The sequence below is a fragment of the Zea mays genome, chromosome 8, assembly GCF_902167145.1.
Source record: "Zea mays cultivar B73 chromosome 8, Zm-B73-REFERENCE-NAM-5.0, whole genome shotgun sequence".
NCBI classification, from domain to species: domain Eukaryota; kingdom Viridiplantae; phylum Streptophyta; class Magnoliopsida; order Poales; family Poaceae; genus Zea; species Zea mays.
In genome coordinates this window covers 179,441,568-179,464,418 of record NC_050103.1, presented here as the reverse complement: position 1 = coordinate 179,464,418, position 22,851 = coordinate 179,441,568, and the positions used below count along the sequence as shown (strand labels likewise).

Here is a 22,851-nt window from a genome sequence, read left to right as displayed (position 1 = left end):
GGGGGAGAGAACGGAGCGAGCCCGAATGTTGCTCTTCCACCACGCGGGGTAGACGTCGTCGATTCCGCCGCCGGCGGGCGGGTTGTCGGCCGCCATTGTCGTAGTCGCGCGGCGGTGGAAGAAGTGTCATGTCGTAGCTGCCGTCGAAGGACATGAACTCAAGAGTCCCGAAACGAAGCACCGTCCCGGGCCGGAGAGGTTGCTGGAGACTGCCCATCTGGAGCTTGACGGGGAGCTGTTCGTCAGCACGCAGCAGGCCCCTACCTGGCGCGCCAACTGTCGGCGTTTCGAGACAGGGGGTCCCTAAGCCGACGAGTGAGTGTGCTGCGTGCCCCAGCCCAGATGGGTCGAGCGCGTGGGCGAGCGCGAAGGGGGGAGAGGCGAGGCGGCCGGAGCCGAGCGTGAGAGAGGTGGAAGTCCCGCGGCCTTCGTGTTCGTCCCGCGCCCAGGTCAGGTGCGCTTGCAGTAGGGGGGTTACAAGCGTCCACGCGGGTGAGGGAAGCGAGCGGCCCCAAGAGAGCGCCTGCCCCGTCCTCGGTCCCGCGCGGCCAACCTTCTCTGAGAAGGCCCTGGTCCTTCCTTTTATAGTCGTAAGGAGAGGATCCAGGTGTACAATGGGGATGTAGCAGAGTGCTACGTGTCTAGCGGAGGGAGAGCTAGCGCCCTAGGTACATGCCAATGTGGCAGCCGGAGAGATCTGGGCACCCTGCTGGCGTGATGTCGTGGCTGTCGGAGGTGCGGCAGAGCCTGATGGAGGGACAGCTGTTGGAGCGGTCGAGTCCCTGCTGACGTTGTCCTGCTTCCGTAAGAGAGCTGGGGGCCGCCGTCGTCATAGAGCTTGTGGAGCGCCATCATTGCCTCTCTGGCGGAGCTGGCCGGATGAGACGTCGGTCTTGTTCTCCGTGACCCGAGTCGATTCGGGGTGGAATGATGATGGCGCCTCCTGTTGACGTGGCGGTCTGTGCCCTAGGCAGGGCGACGTGGGGTTTCCTCCGAAGCCGAGGTTGAGTCTGCCTTTTGTTGCCGTGGCCGAGCCCGAGCCAAGGGGTCGGGCGAGGCGGAAGTCGTTCGGCCGAGGCCAGGGCGGAGTCCGAGCCCTAGGGTCGAGCGAGGCGGAGTTTCGTCGTCTTCCGGGTCTTAGCCCGAGTCCGAGCCCTGGGGTCGGGCGGAGCGGAGTTTCGTCGTCTTCCGGGTCTTAGCCCGAGTCCGAGCCCTGGGGTCGGGCGGAGCGGAGTTCGCCGTCTTCCGGGTCTTAGCCCGAGTCCGAGCCCTGGGGTCGGGCGGAGCGGAGTTCGCCGTCTTCCGGGTCTTAGCCCGTGTCCGAGCCCTGGGGTCGGGCGGAGCGGAGTTCGCCGTCTTCCGGGTCTTAGCCCGAGTCCGAGCCCTGGGGTCGGGCGGGGCGGAGTTCGCCGTGGCGCCTTTGGCAAGGCCTGATTGCCTGTCAGACTCACTCTGTCGAGTGGCACTGCAGTCGGAGTGGCGCAGGCGGCGCTGTCCTTCTGTCAGACTGGCCAGTGGAGCGGTGGAGTGACGGCGGTCACCTCGGCTCTGCCGGGGGCGCGTGTCAGGATAGAGGTGTCAGGCCACCTTTGCGTTAAATGCCCCTGCAATTTGGTCAGTCGGTGTGGTGATTTAGTCAAGGTTGCTTCTGAGCGAAGCCAAGGCCTTGGGCGAGCCGGTGATGTGTCCGCCATAAAAAGGGGGCCTCGGGCGAGACGGAAGTCTCTCAAGGTCGGCTGCCTTTGGCCGAGGCTAGGCTCGGGTGAAGCGTGATCGAGTCACTCGTGTGGACTGATCCCTGACTTAATCGTCCCCATCAGGCCTTTGCAGCTTTATGCTGATGGGGGTTACCAGCTGAGAATTAGGCGCCTTGAGGGTACCCCTAATTATGGTCCCCGACAGGAGTCATATTCAACACCCCAGAAGTTTTGGAAATGCTCCGCAAAGTCCCAATGTGGAGTAAGGTCGTCGTCAGATGGGGGTGGTGACGATAAGGTAGAAGGTTCATAGCTGCTGTCAACCGGGATGTTTACGTTGTTCACGATGTCCAAATGCTCTTGCAACACCAGAGAGTCTTGCTCCAGCATGCAAGCTATCTCCTCCAAAGCTACACGAAGTTTGGTAGCATCAAATGAGGTCAACCCGCGTCCAGGACGGATTGTTTCCCTCGCTACGGAAAATATCTTGTCCGAAATCTCTTGCATCCATCCAATTGCCTTGTCGGCTATGGAGTCTGCTGAATCCATCTGATGTGGATTTATTAGGTCGTTAGTATACCAGACATGGGGACTATCTACACAAATTAGGCGTACTTACATGTCCACTGCCTAGGCTGGTGACAAAGGAGGGTACAACTACGACTAATTACTAGTCTCCTATGCACTAATAACAAAACGAAGACAGTATGAACGGATTTACCAGACACCGTGAACATATTTGCAACTGGATCTTGGAAAACATACACAACAATCTTAAAATTGTAAAGCAGTAAGAGGGATGGAAAAATTGATGTGAACATCACCTTCGTAGGAGAGGAGATTGTGATGCAACAGAGACAAACACCGAACTCCACGAGATCTGAACATCAAATATCAGATGATATTCGTTACTAAGCAGTTCACAAATTTGCTTCATTGCACGGCCAAGTTTTCATGCAACCTAGACCCTAATCAGTTCATGGGGATTACCGGATCCGTATACCCTAAACCCTAAGCAGTACATGGGGAATACCGGATCCGTAACAGCGCTTAGGGGACGAGACGATTAATGTACCTGCGATTACGAGGAGTTAGGAAACGGGACGACTCCAACCTTGTGGACGAACTGGCGGCGGCGCGGCCCAAACCCTAGCGACGTCAACGGTCAGGGAGGTTTGCGATAGGAGGCAGCCGGGGACGAGCGGAGACGGAACGGAATGGAGGAATGTACCTGAGAAGCGAATACCGCGGAAGGGAGTGTGGTCGAGGTCCCCGACCCGATGCGGCGGAGGAGGAGGCGGCAGCCGACGGAGAGCTGAGGCGCGGAGACGACGCGTCGCTCGGGCGGCGGTTGTGGAAACCCTCGCGAGTAAGGCCGGCTTGCAGCGGAAGCGTCGCTCGGGCGGCTTTTGGGTTTCCTGAAGGCGTGCGACTTCTGTGAGAAGCGCGACCGCCAGAAGCTGGCCAGAAGCTAGGCGTTTGGCCGCGGCTTCAGCTTCTGGCGGCCAGAAGCCGCCCAGAATCCCAACCAAACACACACAACATATTATCGGGTGGCTGTAGCAAGTTATGGTTAAAGCCCATACGAAGAATGATGATGTCAGACTAGCTTTCATTATCGACGGGGACCTTGTGTAGTTCTTAGCCTACCATGTTACAATTTATGACCATTGCGTCTAAATGTGGAGCGTCGCGGAGATCTACGTCCCTTGCATCAAAAGTTAGCGAGACATAAGACCACTTTTGTCGGGTACCTAGGAACCGGATGTCTAAAGTAGGCCCAAATCCTCTTAATGGCCCACTTAACGACCAACTCCCTATTGAGCAACCCAGCGAGCCGGAGCAGCGACCAAGTCTCTGTCGAGCAACTTAGCAAGGCGGAGCATACGACCAAGTCTCTGTTGAGCAACTCAGCGAGGAGGAGTGGCGGACCAACTCCCTACCGAGTAACCCTACGAGGCGGAGCAACCGACCAACCCTCTGTCGAGCAACCCTGCGAGGCGGAGGTCTTGGTCCAGTACTATAGACCCACATCAACTACGACAAGATGTGTAATCACCAAACCACGTCCGGACTGTGGTCGTGGCATATCAAAGGGGCGTCGGAAGGTCACTGTCAACACGACTGCACGCCACCACGTACGGTCTCAAGCGTATCCCCACTGCCTTGTGGGGCCAGTCAACCCCGGTCACGAGGAACTAAGCACCGGAGTCTCTATAGTGACCCGCATACCTGTGAAGGACATGACAATACGCTATACCATGTGTATCCCTACACAAGCTAGGGTTCACGATGACAGGCGAACCCGCGCCATGCACGACTACGCCGTGAGACTGCCCCAAGGGACCCACCACACACCACTATGAGGATATCAGCATCGGACTCGCTACGGGGACCCGTACGCCAGACGAACAAAGTGATGCGCCATATCGGAAATACAACCCGTTAGTTAGTCGGAAGAGGTAGGTGCGCCAACCCTGGAAGGACCCATCCCCGGTCGAACCCCGCGGCACCGAGCCCGAGGCCGAGCGTGGTAGGGTCTGACAAGGGAAGTCAGGTATGTCGGAAGGGAGCCACTCGAGTCGATCCCGCGCCCGGCCTCGGGTGGACCCACCATAAATGATTGCCCACATTAATCATGCCTGGCACCGAGCCATGGTGTGGGCGCCGGTCCGCTTCCTACTCATGACCTACGGACCCCTCGGGCCGCATAGCGCTATAACCTATGAGTCCTCGGACCGCGACACATTAATGGGTCGCGCGTTCCTCTTCCTGCGGCGAACTTATGGCCTATCGAACTAGGCCTAAGTGAGAAGAGCTCCCACAGAGCACTACACAACGGGGCACACTGAACCCCAGGCTACGGAAGTTAGGGGTCGACGTAGCCCGAATGATGGCACCTGGGACCATCGCCGCCCCTGCGTCATCCACCACGATAAATACGTGACAGTCAAGCAGCCCCAGGTCCCATGAGTACGCATGGACTCACCCGGGGTAAAACACTGGTTTTACCCTTGCCTTACGGCTCCTTCCCGAGGAAGCTACCATGGTCCGACCCCTCTCTCAGCGTATAAAAGGGAGAGGGTCGCTTTAAGGCAGGGGGATGGAGGAAGAGGGCTCTCGGAGACAACCAGACGCCCTTATACAGAGACAAACTGAAAGGGAAATAGGGTTTAATCTTTTCCCATATATAATTTTGGTGGTTGAATGCCCAACACAAATAATTGGACTAACTAGTTTGCTCTAGATTATATATTCCACAGGTGCATAAAGGTTCAACACAAACCAATAAAAGATCAAAGTTAGGGTTCAAAAGAAAGGAGCAAAAGAAACCGAAGAGCACCCTAGTCTGACGCACCGGACTGTCCGGTGTGCCACCGGACAGTGTCCGGTACACGAGAACCGTACAGATGCAAACTCTTCAGCTTCGGGTTTTTGAGGCCGCGCTTCGCTATAATTCACCAGACTGTCCGGTGTGCCATCGGAGCAACGACTAGCCAGCGCAACGGTCGCCTGCAACGCTACAGTGCGTGGACAGTTCACGCATAAGTCAGAGCAGCCGCCAGAGGCGCACCGGACAATAAACAGTACCTGTCCGGTGCGACACCGGACTGTTCGGTGCCACAAGAAGACAAAGCTCCAGCGGTCAAAACCGTCAGAACCCTAACGGTTGGGTGGCGTGGGTGGCGCACCGGATGGTATCTGGAGGCGCACCGGACTGTCCGATGCGCCCATCGACAACACCCTGCCCAACTGATGATTTGGTGGTTGAGGGCTATAAATACCCCAACCACCTCCACTCCAACCATCCAAGCATTCACAACAGTGCATTCAATACAAGAGCAATACAGTTCACTCCAAAGACACAATTCAAGTGAGTGATCCGCTCAAAGTCTCAAATTCAACTCTAGCGCATTAGGACTTGTGAGAGGATTCTTTGTGTTCCTTGTTGCTCTTGTTTGCTTGGCTTGGCTTTCTTTTCTTTCTCACTTCTTACTCTCAAGCTTTGTAAGCGAGGCAAGAGACACTAATTGTGTGGTGATCCTTGCGGGCTCTAAGTGACCCGTGAGATTAAGGAAGAAGTCTCACTCGGTCTAAGTGACCATTTGAGAGAGAGAAAGGGTTGAAAGAGACCCGATCTTTGTGACCACCTCAACGGGGTCTAGGTTCTTTGGAACCGAACCTCGGTAAAACAAATCGCCGTGTCACCCGCTTTATTTTCTTGGTTGATTTATTTTCCCCTCTCTCCCGAACTTGATATTCGCTCTAACGCTAACCCCGACTTGTAGCTTGTGTTTAAAGTTGTAAATTTCAGTTTCCGCCTATCCACCCCCCTCTAGGCGACTTTCAATTGGTATTAGAGTCCGGTACTTCATTAGAGTCTAACCACTCGAAGTATGGGTGAGTCATTTATATATTACCTTGTTGTTAAGCTTATAACAATTTTGTGTATATGTATGGGTGAGTGATGAATCTAGTGATGATGGTGATTTTTTCGATCTTGTTCTAAAGTGTGGCAGACATGCTGAAACTTATGTTGACATGTACATGGATAAGGCCCCACCAAGGACTTCACGACTTAGTGGAATGGGGTGGCTTACAGATACAATGAACACTCTAGGTGAATGTCACACGATGTTGCATATGGACAAGGATATTTTAATTGATCTTGATGATGTGTTGGCAGAGAGTTACAAAGTGAAACCATCCAAACACATGAACACTTATGAAATGCTTGCAACCTTTCTATTTGTATGTGGTGGTTATGAGTCCAATATAAAATGCTAGAACAAGTTTAAGCACTCGGGGTGAAACCATTAGTATAAAATTTCACGAATTTCTAGAATGTACGATTGTAATGCCTGAGGATTACTTGAGTCCAATAGATCCTAATTTTCGCACATTGCACAAAAGGATTCAGAACGATGAAAGAGTTTATCCACACTTTAAGGACCACATAAGTGTTCCTGGTGGAACTCATATTCGTGTCACTCTTTCTCCTAAAGAGCAAGTGAGATATATCAGTAAGACAATAATGGTAACTCAATATGCAATCGGTTTATGTGTTTGCGGGTCAACCAAGTGCAATGCACGACACGTATATTGTACCATGCATTAGAAGCGGATGCATATATATTCACACATCCTCCTCCAAGCACATTTTTTCTAATATCATGGATGCTATTATTCTTTCTACTACCATGCATGCATTTACTATTATCATTATTATTTGTAATATGTATGTAGGGAAGTACTATGTTGTGGATGCAGGTTATCTTAACCGACCTGGTTACCTATCTTTGTACAAGGATGAAAGGTATCACTCACTAGAGTGGCACCCATGTATGGAACCAAATACTTCAAAAGAGAAGTTCAAGTGAGTTCACTCATATATTCGAAATCTCATAGAGCGCTTGTTTGTGGTATTAGAGATGAAATGGTAGATCTTCTATAAGATGCCATGGTTTTCTATGCAGACACAAAACAAGATAGTTGTTGCTACCATGGTTCTTCACAATTTCATACGCAAGCATGCATGTGAAGACGAATAATTCGCTAATTTTGATCAAGATCCAAACTTTGTTCCTACTATCTTAGAAAGGTACAACAAATATGCAGTGTCTCAGGCTCGCAACATGCCTCTGATGGATCAACATTGGAATAAAGTTTATTACCATGAATGCGTTCGTGATACTCTGTCTACTTTTGTTGCCTTAGCGTGAAACTAGATACAAATTAATATTATGTCGTAATATGAAATATTTGGTTGTAGACAATGGACATGTTATATTTTTTTAGCATATTCATCGGTCATTTTATTTATATGCACGGCGAAATTATTTTTACATAAATTGTTTGAATCAGAAATGAACAAAGGGCAAGAATGTCAAAGTAGCCATAAAACCTATGAGTTGCAAATATATATTATTTATAAGTAGCCAACATGGTCTAACTCTAAAGTTGCAAAATCCATAGAATTTTAATAGTTGTAGTACAATTTTTTGGTGTGCCTGAAATCCTTAAAAAGTACTTTAGATATGGAGTTGAAGATATTTATCTGTCATTATCACTGGTTATGAGTTTACTACAAACAAAACAATATATATTTTAGATAAGACTGTTTTATACTCTAAAATTTTGGAGCACAGCTCCTTCGAGATATGCCAAACACCCCTGGACACCCCCTTTCACGATCTGTGCTGCTCTTGGGCCGCACAACGGCACAAAGTTAAGCCTGGAACTCGCGAGCTTGGGCGTGGGCCGCTTCCGCGTGGTTCCAGTTCCAGGACCTCAGTCCTCAGCCAGCCCCCATCGACCACCATGGTCCACCTGTCTGGTGTGCCCGTTCGTCCAAACCCGCTGCGCTACCCGCTCGCCGTCTCGACTAGCTCTAGGTTTTCATTCGGCGCACCGGAACAGCGCACCATCAAGAGAGCGACCGCCGCACAGGCGCGACACCGCCGCCCGCCGGTACAGCCAAACCGAGCTCGCCGCATCGAAGGGGCTTCCCGACCGCCGAGCGTGCTTCTAGACGACGACAACGAGCACGAGGAACTGATGGGGCGGAAGGGGCGGAAGGGGAAGGGCGCAGCGGCCGGGGGGAGCGCCGGCATGAAGGAGGCGACGCTGGTGCGCGTCTCAAAGGCGCTCGAGGACTTCCGCGCCTCCAACGCCGAGGGTTCGCACCATTCGCCTCCCTTTATTTTGGCTCCTGTTTTTGAACTTCGGAGCGGCAAATTTGGTGCGTTCGAACGAGTGTAGCAGTAGTGTTGATGCGCCGCTCAGTGGACTTTGCGCCTGGGGCTAGAGTTTGAGCGTATCCCTTCCAATTCTTGCCCCATTTGGTCCTTGTGCTTTTCTGTTCTTTTTTTCCAACTCCATTAGAACAGTGTATTTTTTGTCCTGTGATCCTGTCGTCCTTAGTCCTGAGTGCATTTGCATTACAACCTGCTTTGTGGTTTGCTTTGATGTTTCTGTTGTGTACTGATCACAATAGTGCTGCTGTTTCTCATCCACATTGTGCTTTTATCAACATGTCTGTTCACACTTGCAGTTACATATAATTTGCACATCGGCTCTCTGATGCTAATATTGTCACACAAAGTTTGAACGTTTTCTTAGGTTTGACATGTGCTAAGTGGTGCATTCAGTGTTTGTAATGTAGCTTTCCAGTGATATATTTTGGAATTGGCCAATCTTAGGTTATAGAATGCAATCGTCTTTCCACAAACTTATAACTGTTTTCCATTGGGTTGCATCTTGCAATTTTAGACATGATTGTTGTGAGATAGCTGTACGCCTCCTAGATAATATAGTAAAATTGCCTTGCAAAAGTCTTTGCATGTTTTCATGGCTGTATATTAGTGGGAGTACCAGCACATTGAGCACAAGCACAGACCCAATTAATTGTTTGATATAATTTATTGATGGTAGAATTCTAGTTACGCGCATAAGGGTCAGTGTAGCAGTAGATCTTCTTATTTTGATGGCATTTTTTTTTCTCGTATATTGGCTGGCCCTACTTCAGTTTAAGCCTCACCCATCTATATTATGTAGTAATGCATTGAGATTATTGCTCTCTTCCTTTGGTGCTGTGAGCTGAATAAACTGATACTTAGACTATTTTACCTTGCAGTGTACACATTTGAACCTGATATATCCAAACAAGAGCGAGCTGCAATCCATGAGATGTGTAGGAAAATGGGCATGATATCCAAAAGTTCTGGGTGAGTAAGATAACTAGGATTCATTGAGCAAAATTGTTTCATCGAAGAGTTGTAAGGAATCTATGGTTATGCTTGCGCCATCCTAATGTTATCTTTACAAAAGTTACTTGTTAAATGTCTATTCTGAGTTCTATTTAACTTCAGGAACGGGGAACGTCGACGCCTTTCTGTTTATAAAAGAAAACAGAAGCGGGGGCCTGAATTGGAACAAGGCCCTAGCTACCTTGGGTTTTCTGAAGAGGCTAGGCATGTTTTGCAGGATTTATTTATGCATTATCCTCCTGGTGATGCTGATTTAAGTGGGGATGTTGACCAGAGTTCTAGTGATAAGGCTGCAAACATCAAATGGAGAACAGATAATGCGTTTTGCAGGCCCGCAATGAGTAAACTTGATATAACGAAGAAAGTTGAGATGCTTGCCTCAAAAATAAATGGATCCGAACAGTTGAGAAAGGTCTCACATTCTGGCTTGACAATAGTATCTTCCTCTCTTTGCTTAGTTGCTGCTACTTATTAGTTTTATTTATGAGACAATCTTATTTATAGCTAAAGCTTAAAGGTTTACTTTTGAACAGGTCATGGAAGATAGAACAAAACTTCCTATTTCATCTTTCAAGGATGTCATCACTTCAACTTTGGAAAATCACCAGGTATAGTTTTTAGCTCCAAAGGTTTCTCACATTTGCTAGACCACATCTTCAACTCACATGGTGCACTGGTGCTATTTTTTCCTCTCAGATGTGCAGGGAAACTGTTTTTTTTTTCATTAAAGAAGCATAGCATAATACAACAATCCCCAATCCCCAAGGCCCCAACCAAAAAACAGAAAGGAAAAACTGGGTTTCCACTGTGAATTTTGGAACATGCATACCACATATAAACGAGAGAAATAACCAAACTGTGCTCAGTATTGGAGGCAGTGTTTTTAAGGCGTCGTCAAGGCGTCCAGACGCCCGAATAAATCTAGGCGCCTTGCTCGCCTAGGCGTCCAGGCGGTGGTCCAACGCCTCGCCTTACCGCCTTAAGAATTCTGATTGGAGGTTTAACTACTGAGCTAGTAAGCTCATGTGGTCCTATGCTCCAGCACCATAGGGCCCCCTCAGCAGCCACCTGGCACCTGCTGGGACCACCAAATGTGCATCTGGATTCTCTGCATTAAAAGTGAAGTTGTTACATTCAGAGGTGGACCTAGTCACCTAGACTCAAGCTCTAGGGTGGATGCTGGCTGCTTCTTCCTCCTCCCTAATCTTCCTCTCAGTTCTAATTGAGGACAAGCCAGTAGGGGTGGCTGGAACCCCCGAGCCCCCCCGCGTCCGCCTGCCCCCCTCATGGCATGTATTCAGCAAAGTGTTTACCACTTTCCTGATCTTTGTTGTTTCTTCCTTAATGCATTATTTATATCTCCGGTATTTCTTACTAGGTGGTTCTTATTTCTGGACAAACAGGCTGCGGTAAAACCACCCAGGTGCCGATCCTTTCAGCAATAGATCTATCTCATATTCTTGCATTAAATTCAGTTTTTTTGTTATAGTGTTTACTATCTATCTGTTCGTCCTTTATTCTGTTTTTAATATATTTTTTACGTATATAAGCTATTGCCATACTTGTTGACATATCAACAATATGCGCTTTGTGTGCTTGAGCTATACCAGTCAAACGATGTATCTTATGTATAAAAACCAGAAAGTTCCTTTTGCTATCTCTGCATGCATGAGATGTTATACAAGAAAGTCTCTAGGTCCTTTCTGTCCATGTATCTTGTCAGAGGCTGCAGTTTTGTGTTTCTTGATTTCCTTAGCTTTCTGTGCTTGATATCACACTTGATGTTTGTTATTTACACCGATAATATCATCATCATCAGCATTCACTCAGACTGATTCCAAAAAAGTTTGATGGATTTCTTCTGGTGTTTATAGACTTGTATGTGAACTGAATTGCTTTGATGATGATTTGGTGTGGGTGTGGGTGGGAATGATATTTTTGTTTATTTGGTTAACTAACCATGTTTTTCTTTTATAGGTGCCTCAATACATCTTGGATCATATGTGGGGCAAGGGTGAATCATGTAAGATCATATGCACTCAACCACGTCGGATATCAGCTATTTCAGGTTTGTGCGACACATTGTGGCAGATTGCTTTTCAGTATTTATCTTGTTGGTTGTAAGTGATGCTATGGTTTATGTGCTATCCAGTTGCTGAGCGAATCTCTGCTGAAAGAGGTGAGGCTGTTGGTGACACAGTTGGATATAAGGTATTAACAAATTATTATATTTTTCTATGATATGTTTCTTGGTAGGTCTCTATTTAAGGCAACTTTAAGGTTGCTGTGAAGTGTCAAAACTCAAAAGAGGAATGACCAATTGACCATTTCTAGATAGAAGTGCTTCCTGCGTTGCAGGACCATGTTTTTTTAAATAAAGGAAGTGTATCTTTTTATGTAGACATTTTTAGTTTGTCACGTTGTTTGAGATTTCCCTTTTTTACATGTACTTTACCTTTCTTGAATGTATGCTTTATGCATCTATTGTGCTCATCAACGTGGCACTATATGCCATTTTTTCTTGTCATATGCTTGAGAGAAAACCACTAGATCGGTTAAGCGTATGTACTCTAGAGGAGGCCACATGGTGTATGTTTATATGGGTAGAAAATGCAAACAAATTGGAGTTCAACTCAGTTACAATAGTGGTAACCAATCAGGATTTTATATCTAGTCCTGTTTGGTTACAACTCTATCTATAATTAGAAAATATCTTTATATGTACAAAACAAGGCATGCAGGCCTGGATAATTAAGTATTAAATATTCTAACAGCGTCCCCTCAATCATAACTTATACAAGTTAAGATAGTTTCTAAACCACTCTATCTTCTTATTAGTAAGTGCCTTGGTGAACCCATGTTCAATCTGATCATCTGTGGAAGTGTGGATATTAATCTTTCATCTAGTAGCTTTCTAGTTATTCTTTCACGCACAAAGTGAAAATCAATTTCAATATGTTTGTTTTCAGGCCGGACGACCAGCTGGTTGTTGCAGAGGACCGACCAGACACCTAATCCCGATTAGGGCGACGATTAGGACGCCTAATCGGTCCTGGTCGACCTCTGGTCGACCCCTAATTGTCCTATATATTTCTGGACATATGTACATATAAGCAATACTGCAATAGGCATTATATAAGTCTGATTACAAAAAAGATAAACAAACTAACTACCAACACGACCACAACTAGATGGGTGAGGGCATAGCACTATAGCAGGCCTAGGGATGAGCTCCTGCAGCCTAGATGCTCCAGCCAAACACCATAGACGACCTTCTCCTGACACTGAAAGCAGCACAGCCTGAACATTAGGACGATTCCCCTCGAAGACACAAGGGTTGATCTCCATCTTGTCTTGTTACCGATTGAAACTTCAATCTTCTCATTAGGAGCAGCACACGAGCTGTCAAGATAACCTTGCACCTGGGCGCCCCAGAGGATGGGCAGGACTTGCGCTCTCCATAGAGCATAATTGCCCTCGTTGAGTTCTCTGCAATTGATTGTCTCAACAGAAGTTATGAACCACCAGAGTTGAAGAACTCGCGATGGCAGATTAATTTTTTTGACGGCTAGGATTAGGATTTCTGGATAGTCCTAGCATCTAGGGTTTAGGAGGTGGCTCTAACACCAAGAGAGAAACCACCAGATTGGTTAAGCGTATATACTCCAGAGGAGGCCGCATGATGCATGTTTACACGGGCAGAAACTGCCAACAAGCTGGAGTCCAACTCAGTTACAATAGTGGCAACTGATCAGGATTCTATATCTAGTCCTGTTCGGTCACAACTCTATCTACAATTATAATACATATATCTGTAGAGAACAAGGCATGCAGGCCTGAATAATTAATCCTTCTATAATCTAACAACACTATTCTTTGTTCTCAATGTAGATACGTTTGGAGTCAAAAGGCGGGAAGAATTCATCAGTCTTGTTCTGCACAAATGGTGTTCTTTTGAGATTATTGATAGGAAGAGGAACTAACGCTTCAAAAGCACGAAACCAGAAGCGCTCATTAGATGATGCAGTTTTGGGAATAACGCACATCATTGTGGTAATGCTATATAGCTAATATTTCACTGTGTACATGTTATCATGTAACAATTCAATTTTCAGTATGTTTTCGAGAAAAAAAACAATTCAATTTTCAGTAGTTTGTACTCCCTTCTAACTACATATCGTTTTGCAAAGTGTGTTATCAACTTCTAAGCTGTACTGATATAGACAGAAGTATATTTATTTTTACATCAAAATGATAATAACATTACTTGCGTTTGCGTATGATTGTTGCTTAGATACTTTCAAGTGTATATAATTGGAAAAGCAATGGTGAGCTATCCATTCAAGACTGTTAATGTCCTGTATGGACAATAAGTTTTGTAGAGATGGAGTGGCTGTTTTGGAATCAAATGTATTTCTTAGAACATTTACCAACAAGTATCAAGTAATTTGATAGGCGTGTCCATCTTCATGGTCCCATAAGGGATTTTTTTCTAACATCAATGCTTTTGACTTCTGATCGGATTTTCTTCAAACATATGATTATGAATGTGTGGCCATTTTGTTAATTCGGGGGCAATTTCTTCTTAAGTTACCCTCAAGTCATTTTATGATGGGATTTAAAGTTTATGCTTCTCAACTGAGCTTGCAATGTGACGAATTTTGGCCATGATAGCCTTTTCTGAAATATTACTTTGTACTATTTCATCCTTGTGAATCTTCTTGACCTTTGGGGGTAGAACCTGATATTCTGTGCAGAATTCAGGGGCAAAATAACAATAGAGCCTTTTGTAAAAATAGCACTACCACAATAGGTGCCTCCCCTACTGTTTTCCCTTCAAATCAAAACAAAATTTGTTGTCCCAAGTAGAGGTAGGAAACATGAAATAGTATTAATAATACTCCCTCCTCACCTTAGTGCCCTCCATTTATTCTTTGTGGAAAAGAAGACCCACTCATCTTTTAGTAGTAGCACTTACGAAGCAGGGGCAAGCAAAGAAGAAAAGGGTAAACTATGTATAGAAGTTCTAGGATGATTTAGAAAAGTTGAAAAGGCTAAACCAAACTACTGTTGGAATTGGAGTGAGTGGTAATGAAACAGCACCAAGGCATAGTTTGGTGTGTGGATTGTTTATTTGCACGCGCCCCTGGGAAATTATGTGCAAAATATGTTAATATGTTATAGTTTCCATATTTGATTTATTAATTTTATTCAGCCGATTTTGCACAGGATATGCAATTATTCCACTTTTGTAATGTAGGCTGTGTATTATTCTATAATATAATTGACATGAGCTAATTATATTTTGTTACTGTTCAGGATGAAATCCATGAAAGGGATAGGTTTTCTGATTTCATGCTGACTATTCTAAGGTATCACACCAAAACTTGTTTTGTACACTAGCTAGTTACTAAAATGCACATAGGAACATACTAATAGCTTTCACGAAACAATTTTATGCAGAGACTTGTTGCCTTTGTATCCTCATCTTCGTATGGTGAGTAGAATCTTCCTTTGTAGTTCAGTTCTTGTTTTTAGCCTGCTTCAAACTTGTAAATGCAACCATCAGGCCGCTTAAGATTTGTTAGACTTGGGGTTTCTAGTTTGATAGATTGTTGTTAGACTTGGGCTAAAAGGATGTGAAGGGAGGGGCATTGCATAGTGAATTGGCAAAAGGTGTGCAGACCGCTGGGCCTTGGTGGTTTGGGCATCCCTAACCTTGAAATCTTGGGTTGGTCTCTGTTAAGCGCCTCAGCACCTAACAACGCCGGACTGTGACTATGCAGTCCGTAGTCACGCTCCAGGTCTTAACCGTGAGGGAAATCCCCACCGTCGGCTTGAGAGTAGAGAGAGAGAGGGCAGGTTTATGATAACTGATTGCTTGATTCCTTTCCTCCAAGTTTGGTTACAATATATAGGCCAATGCCCCAACTAATCACTCCTAGATTTAAGGCATGGAAAGGAAACTAATCTCAACTAATCACTCCTAGATTTAAGGCATGGAAAGGAAACTAATCTTTTATTTCTAAATCTGGCCACTAACGGTGGCACCTTCCTGTGTCTCGCGAGCAGCCCGCTCTGCCGCGCGCCTGATGTCACAACGGCGCCTATACGTTTGCCCGTACATGACAGTCTCTCAGCCTGAGATGGCTTTGGAGGATGAAAACACAGCAGGATTGTTCTTGGGCAGGCTTTCATGTTCACCCCATGGCTGCTGCTCTCTTTGCTGTTTCAGTTCAGAGTGTTGTGGGAAATGGTGCAGAAACACAATTCTGGAATGATTGTTGGGTCTATGTGAGGAGAATTGCAGACCTGGCCCCTAATTTAATCGCCTCGGTGAGCAGGAGAACTAAAAAGTCACGGATAGTGGAAGAGGCTCTGACTGAGAATGCCTGGGTTCTGGACATTAGAGGGGATATCTCTTCCCTGGCTTTCTCTGAATTTTTCAGGCTTTGGGATATGCTTCAGGAGATACAGTTGGCCCAAATTCTCGGGACGGGCATATCTGGACTCCTTCCTCTGGATCCTATTCCTCAAAGTCTGCTTATAAGCGGTTCCTGGTGGGTGCTGCTAGTTTTGAGCTGGCTGATCGTATTTGGAGAAGTTAGGCTCCGCCAAGGTGCAGATTCTTCCTTTGGCTAGCAGCACAGAATAGATGTTGGACGGTAGAGCATTTGGCGAAGAGGGGCTTGGATCATCCTGATTGCTGTCCTCTTTGCGATCAAGAGGATGAGACAGTGCAGCATCTCGTGGTCTCATGTGTGTTTGCAAGAGAACTCTGGTTCAGAATATTTTCTTTGGTTCACCTGCAGCACTGCACACCTGGTCCGGCTGCTTCAATCTTCCAAGACTGGTGGAGGAATCTGGGGGCCAGTGTGCCTTCTTCGTTACGAAAAGGGGTCAATTCCCTTGTGGTGTTGGTGGCGTGGTGGCTTTGGAAGCACCATAATTAGTGTGTTTGAAGGGGCTTCTCCAAGCTTCGATAGGATCATCCGAAACATCAAGGATGATGCTCACCGTTGCTGTCTGGCTGGCGCTGTGGGGCTGCGAGCCCTTTGGCCTTAGCCTCAGTTGAATTAGGGAGTTAGCTAGTGTTTTTCAATTCTTTTTTGGCCACCGTAAGGTGTGTATTTTTTGTTCTGACCTTGGACCTTTATTTGGTCTTTTCCTCTTCTTAATAAAATGATGAGCAGCTCTCCTGCGTGTTCAATAAAAAAAGATGTATATTATGTATATTTATGTTTTTTGTATTTCCCCATTGTATAAAGGTCTTAGTGCATATTTACCCTCATGTATGGGTATATATATACTGGCCTTAGGGCCTCATATTGAATACAAGTGCTATTCATAACATGGTACCCAACAGGGGCAGATCTAGGACCTAATCACGCTCCGGGCCGGTCCATTGGATATAATATTCTTTCAATATACTTTGGTATAAAAACAACAAATTTAACTAGAAACATATGGATCATGCCCAGGCCACAGACCAAGTGGCCCTAGGGTTAGTTTCTAATCTAATTTCATACTCACCTACTTGCCGCCAATCTTCTTCATCTTGAATATTGTTGCTCGTCTGCACAACGAGAGCGCGCGTTCCTCCCGTCGGGGGCTAGGTCGCGCAGTTTTTATCACGCTCTTCGACAGTCTACCCGTCGACTGACGTTCTCCCACTCTTCGTTGCCCGCTCGGCGGCTAAACGGGCTCACTCAACGGCTGTCCACACGTCCAATGCCTTGCACGAGCTCGCCTGATGGCTGCCCACGCGTCCACCGGCTCTCCCGCTCGCCCAAACGCTCACCGGTTGCCCCACTAGACCAGTCCGCTCGCCTCAGCAGCTACTCCTTCCGCATGATCTTGTTTGCAGCTGCTCCTTAAGCACGCCGGTGTTGGTTTCTTCCTCTGCTCTGCTTTGTTAGGAGCGCGTACAGTCATCAGACGGACGTGTACAATCACCGAGCGGACGCGTACAACCTCCGAACGGGGGAGGTGGCGGGCGCGTGGACAACAACCGGGCGAGTGCGTACAAGGCAGTGGTTGCGTGGACAACCGTCGGGCGAGCGCGTTTAGCCGCCGAGCGGGCAAGCAATGGGCGGACAACCGAAGAGTGCGAGAACCGCACGACCTGGCTCTCGATGGAGGAGCGCATTCAAACGGGTGGTAATCTTCAAGATGAAGAAGATTGGCGGCGAGTAGGTGTGTAGGAAAGATTAGATTGGAAACTAACCCTAATTTCTGGTTTTGGTACTATGTGAATAACATTTGTATTTGATATGACACCCTAATGCCAGTATTTATGCACCGGTACATGAGGGTAAATATGCACTAAGCCTTTTTATACAACTGTGAAATACAAAAAAACATAAATATATCCTTGGCCCGCGGGTTTGACACAAGGTTAGAATCCGAGCTCTTCCAGAGTTACCGATGGCTCCCCCCCCCCCCCCCCCCCCCCCCGGAAGAGGGCCTTGTTTGCCTTCCACCTAAGCTGTGTAGGTAAAGTTCAAAGCCAAACCTAGGGAACAGTCAATGGCTTTTATGTTCTTCCCATTATTTTCCTTGACTATATGCTGAAATCTAGTTAGCACTAATAGCAATGAACGTAGTCCCTAGCTGAACCTGCGCGCGCACACATGCATGTACTAGGTTATTGCTATCACAACTCCTTCCAATTAATCAGATGACTTACCATGTTTAAATCTGAGTATATTTCCGAGCATTCACTAGTGTATTTAACAGGTACTCATGAGTGCAACAATTGATGCTGAGCGTTTTTCGCAATATTTCAATGGATGTTCGGTCATACAAGTCCCTGGTTTTACCTATCCTGTTAGTAAACTCTCTCAGATTGAATACATTAAGCGATCTGAAATTATTTTTGGAAGTTATAACTTTTTCCCCCCTCAGGTCAAAACTTTCTATTTGGAGGATGTGCTTTCTATTCTGCAGTCTGCAGGTGATAACCATCTTACCAGTCATAAAACAGAGGGCAGCGTTTTAACTCACGATTTCAAAAGCTCAATGGATGATTCAATTAATCTGGCTTTGGTCAATGATGAATTTGATCCTCTTCTTGAGCTTATTTCTGCAGAGCAGAACACAGAAGTCTACAATTACCAGCATTCAGAGACTGGTATAACTCCTTTAATGGTTTTTGCTATGAAGGGTCAGCTTGGGGACGTCTGTATGCTTTTATCTTTTGGTGTGGATTGTTCAGCACAGGATCATGATGGAAAATCCGCATTAGATTGGGCACAACAAGAGAATCAACAAGAGGTCTGTGAAGTAATAAAGAAACATATGGAGTGTAGTTCAGAAAAATCAACTGAAGATAACGAGCTGCTTAACAAGTACTTGGCATCTATTAATCCAGAGCACATTGATACTCTGCTAATTGAACGGCTGCTTCGAAAAATTTGTGTGGATTCCAATGAAGGAGCCATCTTGGTATTCCTTCCTGGCTGGGAAGATATCAGTCAAACACGTGAAAGATTATTTGCTTCTCCATTCTTTCAGGATTCATCAAGATTTCTTGTGTTGTCTCTTCATTCTATGATCCCGTCCTCAGAGCAGAAAAAGGTTTTCAAACGTCCACCAGTGGGGGTTCGTAAAATTATTCTCTCAACTAATATTGCAGAGACTGCTGTGACAATTGATGATGTTGTGTTTGTCATAGATAGTGGGAGAATGAAAGAGAAAAGTTATGATCCATACAATAATGTGTCCACACTTCATGCTTCTTGGGTTTCAAAAGCCAGTGCAAGACAACGCGAAGGGCGTGCTGGCCGATGTCAGCCAGGAACTTGCTATCATCTTTACTCAAGGTTTAGAGCTTCATCCTTGCCAGACTACCAAATTCCTGAAATAAAAAGAATGCCCATTGAGGAACTTTGTTTGCAGGTAAGCTGTTTGTTTATATTTAGTTTGTCCCTAATATTCAATGAAAACAATGTCATGAACTATTTCATGGAACTGCGATTAAAGTACTTGTTACTTTTTAGTTACTCAGTGCTGTTTCTTTAAACATTGGCCATGCTGCAGGTCAAACTGCTTGATTCAAACTGCAGAATAGCAGACTTTCTGAAGAAAACCTTGGACCCTCCAATTCCAGAAACTGTAAGAAATGCTATTGCTGTGCTTCAGGATCTTGGTGCTTTAACACAAGACGAACAACTAACAGAATTAGGAGAAAAGCTGGGTTCCCTGCCAGTCCATCCATCCACCACCAAGATGCTCCTGTTTGCTATATTAATGAACTGCCTGGATCCAGCATTGACATTGGCATGTGCAGCTGATTATAGAGATCCATTTGTCCTTCCAGTAGCGCCTGATGAGAGGAAAAGGGCAGCTGCAGCGAAAGTTGAGCTTGCTTCGTTGTATGGTGGGTTCAGCGACCAACTTGCTGTTGTCGCGGCATTTGACTTCTGGAGGCATGCCAAAGATAGAGGCCAAGATTCTCAATTTTGTGCGAAGTACTTTGTCTCTTCAAACATCATGAATATGCTATCAAGCATGAGGAAACAACTTCAGAATGAACTGTCTCAAAGAGGGTTTGTCCCTGCAGATGCATCTGCCTGCAGCTTAAACTCTAAAGATCCAGGTACTCAGGTCTCTATGAAAATGGATTTTTTCCTTTAATATGTTTCCTTTTTTGTATGTGAACTATGCACATGTTAGTTGCTTGAAACAAAGTATTTAGTTGCCCATTTGGATATCTAGGTAATTCTTTCTGGTGCCTGTATCTGGGAACTCTAATTTATATGCTCACCATGCCTAAAGTAAAAACTCAGCCGGTAGGGAAAGACCGCCCCCACAGTATTATATTAAGAAGCTCAATCGGAGCCCCGACAGAGAAAGGCCACAAAAGCTGACCCCCATGCATCATGAGGGTCCGCCCCCTGTATAGGCCAGATCTTTACTCGTGCTTTGAGCTCTCCTAGCCCCTACATGAGGATCCGACCCCATAGGTCAGTCCATCTCGTGCGCACACAACCAGGGGAACCAAGGAGTGACATCTTTTTAACCTTAGCCTGAAATTCCATCGCACTGAGATTCGAACTCAGGACTTGAGTGCTACTCAGACTACCTAGCCAACTCAGCTAGAGGCTCTTTCACCACCATGCCTAAAGTAAATAAACAAATCTCTTTCTTTCTCTCTCTCTCTCTCTCTCTCTCTCTTTGTGTGGATGGTTCAAATCTAGTTCACATCCCATTTAAAGGAGTACCTTGTTCAAGCTTGAAACACTAAGTATTTAGTGGCCCATTTTGCTAGATCTGTAGGTAATTCTTTCTGGTGCGGTGGTGTCGATATTTGGGACTTATAATTTATATGCTCACTGTGCCTAAAGTAAATAAACAAATCTCTCTAGAGTGTGTTGGGGAGGGGATGGTTCAGATCAAGTTCACATAACATTTAAAGGAGTACTTAAGTTTAGTGTTAGAGTACCCGTTTAGGGTCCTGGGGTTTACCTCGTGTAATTACAGTCTCACCCCTGTGTAATGGGCTAGGCCCAACTAACTTAGTCTATTAATCCAACACCAAGGGTCCACCTTCTCCGTCGTCGTCGGCCCCAAGCTGTCGACCCCTCCACCCCAACGCCAGCGCCCCAGCCACGACTCTCCTCCCCGTCGTCGGTCCCCTGCACGCCCGCGACACTTCTCCCGGCCGTCGGCGATCCCTGCGCCCCACCGCCGGCCACATCTCTCCTCGCTGCTAGTGCCATGCGCGCCCGCGAAACATCTTCCCCGCCATCGGTTCCCCGTGCCCGACCGCGACCCTTCCCGCCGTCGGTCCCCTGCGCGCCCACGGTGCATCGTCCCCGCCACCGGTTCTCTGTGCCCGATGGACTCCCCCAACGATGTCGTCGCTGCCGCGCCCACGCAGGCCGCCGCCACCGGCACTGGTCTGGCCCTCCTCCCTGACCCTGCTGTGTCCCATGCCGCCACTGCAGCCAGCACAGCCGCTGTGACCCGCACCACCACTGCGCTAAACCCTAAACCCTAAACCCCACCGATGTCGTCGCTGCCGCGCCCACGCAGGCCGCCGCCACCGGCACTGGTCTGGCCCTCCTCCCTGACCCTGCTGTGTCCCATGCCGCCACTGCAGCCAGCGCAGCCGCTGTGACCCGCACCACCACTGCGCTCGGCCCTCCCACGCACAACGTAGTTGTGCTGCCGTCGCGGCTGCTGTGGCCAGCGCGCGTGCAGCCGGGCTCGACCTCCCGAGTTACCCTACGTGCACGAGCGCCCTCGCCATCGTCGTGGAATCGGGACATCTCTCTTCGGCCCGCTTCTCCCACCACTCGCCCGCACATCGCCGATGTCACTTGGGCTCCCACGGCGCCCGTCGCCGACTATGCACTGGTCGCCACCATCCAAGCCATCGTGGGCGCCTCGAAGGAACGCCAGCGCGCCGTGTCCCTCGCTTTGGAGCAGGAGCGAGCTATGGGCCAGGCCTTGACCACTTAGCTGACCATGGTTCAACGTCTCCTTCTTGCCCGTGGTACACCGCCACCCCCGGTGGTCCCTGAGTCTCCCCACGCCTCCAGGCTCGACGTCAACACCATCACCGCCCTTCACTCTCTGGCCGCCGTGGGTTCACAACACACGGTCCCTCGTGCTCGTAGTGTTGGACCCGACACCCTCCCACTACCCTCGATGGCGCGCTCAGGTGGTCCTGACCCTTTGGCGTCTTGGTCTCCACCATCTCCTCCACCACTTGGCATCGTCTTCTCGGCCATCTAGGACCCGACGTCATGACCAAGCTCACCAGTAGTTTAGATCTTTCATGTAGTAGGGGACATTTTGAGGGTCTCTGTCATGCTTGTTAGCTAGGTCGACATACTCGTCTCCCATTTACTACGTCTTCTTCTCGGGTTGAGCAGACTTTTGATTTAGTTCATTGTGATCTCTGGACCTTCCCTGTACTCAGTCTTTCTGGATACAAATACTAGGTGATTTTGGATGATTTTTCCCACTTTGGACTTTTCCTCTCCGGTTGAAGTCCGACACGTTCACCACCCTCACCCACTTCTTCGCCTGGGTATCCACCCAGTTCCGCGCCCGGTCCGTGCCCTTTAGTGTGATAATGGCCGCGAGTTCGACAACCATGCCTCTCGCCCCTTTTTCTCACCTGTGGTGTCTAGTTGCGTCTCTCGTGCCCCTACACCTCTCCCAGAACTGCCAGGCCGAACTCATCATTCGCACCACTACCAATATGATCTGCTGCCTTGTCTTTCAGGCATCTCTCCCTGCTAGCTACTGGGCAGAGGCCCTGCACACTGTCACACATCTCAACCGCCTTCCCTCGAAGGTGATGAGCCACCCACCCCACACTTCGCCTTGTGCGGCACAACCCCCATGTGTCCTTTGGGGCTTCACCTACT

The 22,851-nt window shown here is 47.5% G+C and overlaps 1 protein-coding gene across 2 annotated transcripts in view; it reads left to right on the top strand.

Annotated features, from left to right (window-relative positions):
* Positions 1-7,921: 7,921 nt before the first annotated feature.
* The window catches only part of LOC100384291 (DExH-box ATP-dependent RNA helicase DExH6), a 30,371-nt gene continuing 15,441 nt past the window's right edge, over positions 7,922-22,851 (top strand). Inside the window, exons 1-13 of one of the 2 annotated variants that reach the window (XM_008657096.3) lie at positions 7,922-8,376; positions 9,334-9,424; positions 9,569-9,878; positions 10,000-10,074; positions 10,845-10,889; positions 11,444-11,534; positions 11,619-11,677; positions 13,358-13,519; positions 14,786-14,838; positions 14,930-14,963; positions 18,206-18,295; positions 18,374-19,366; positions 19,508-20,066. In XM_008657096.3, coding sequence (XP_008655318.1) covers positions 8,019-8,376; positions 9,334-9,424; positions 9,569-9,878; positions 10,000-10,074; positions 10,845-10,889; positions 11,444-11,534; positions 11,619-11,677; positions 13,358-13,519; positions 14,786-14,838; positions 14,930-14,963; positions 18,206-18,295; positions 18,374-19,366; positions 19,508-20,066 — 2,920 coding nt within the window. In that variant the 5' untranslated portion in view covers positions 7,922-8,018. The remainder of the gene's footprint in view (positions 8,377-9,333; positions 9,425-9,568; positions 9,879-9,999; positions 10,075-10,844; positions 10,890-11,443; positions 11,535-11,618; positions 11,678-13,357; positions 13,520-14,785; positions 14,839-14,929; positions 14,964-18,205; positions 18,296-18,373; positions 19,367-19,507; positions 20,067-22,851) is intronic. The other variant, XM_035961960.1, reaches the window with a different exon arrangement.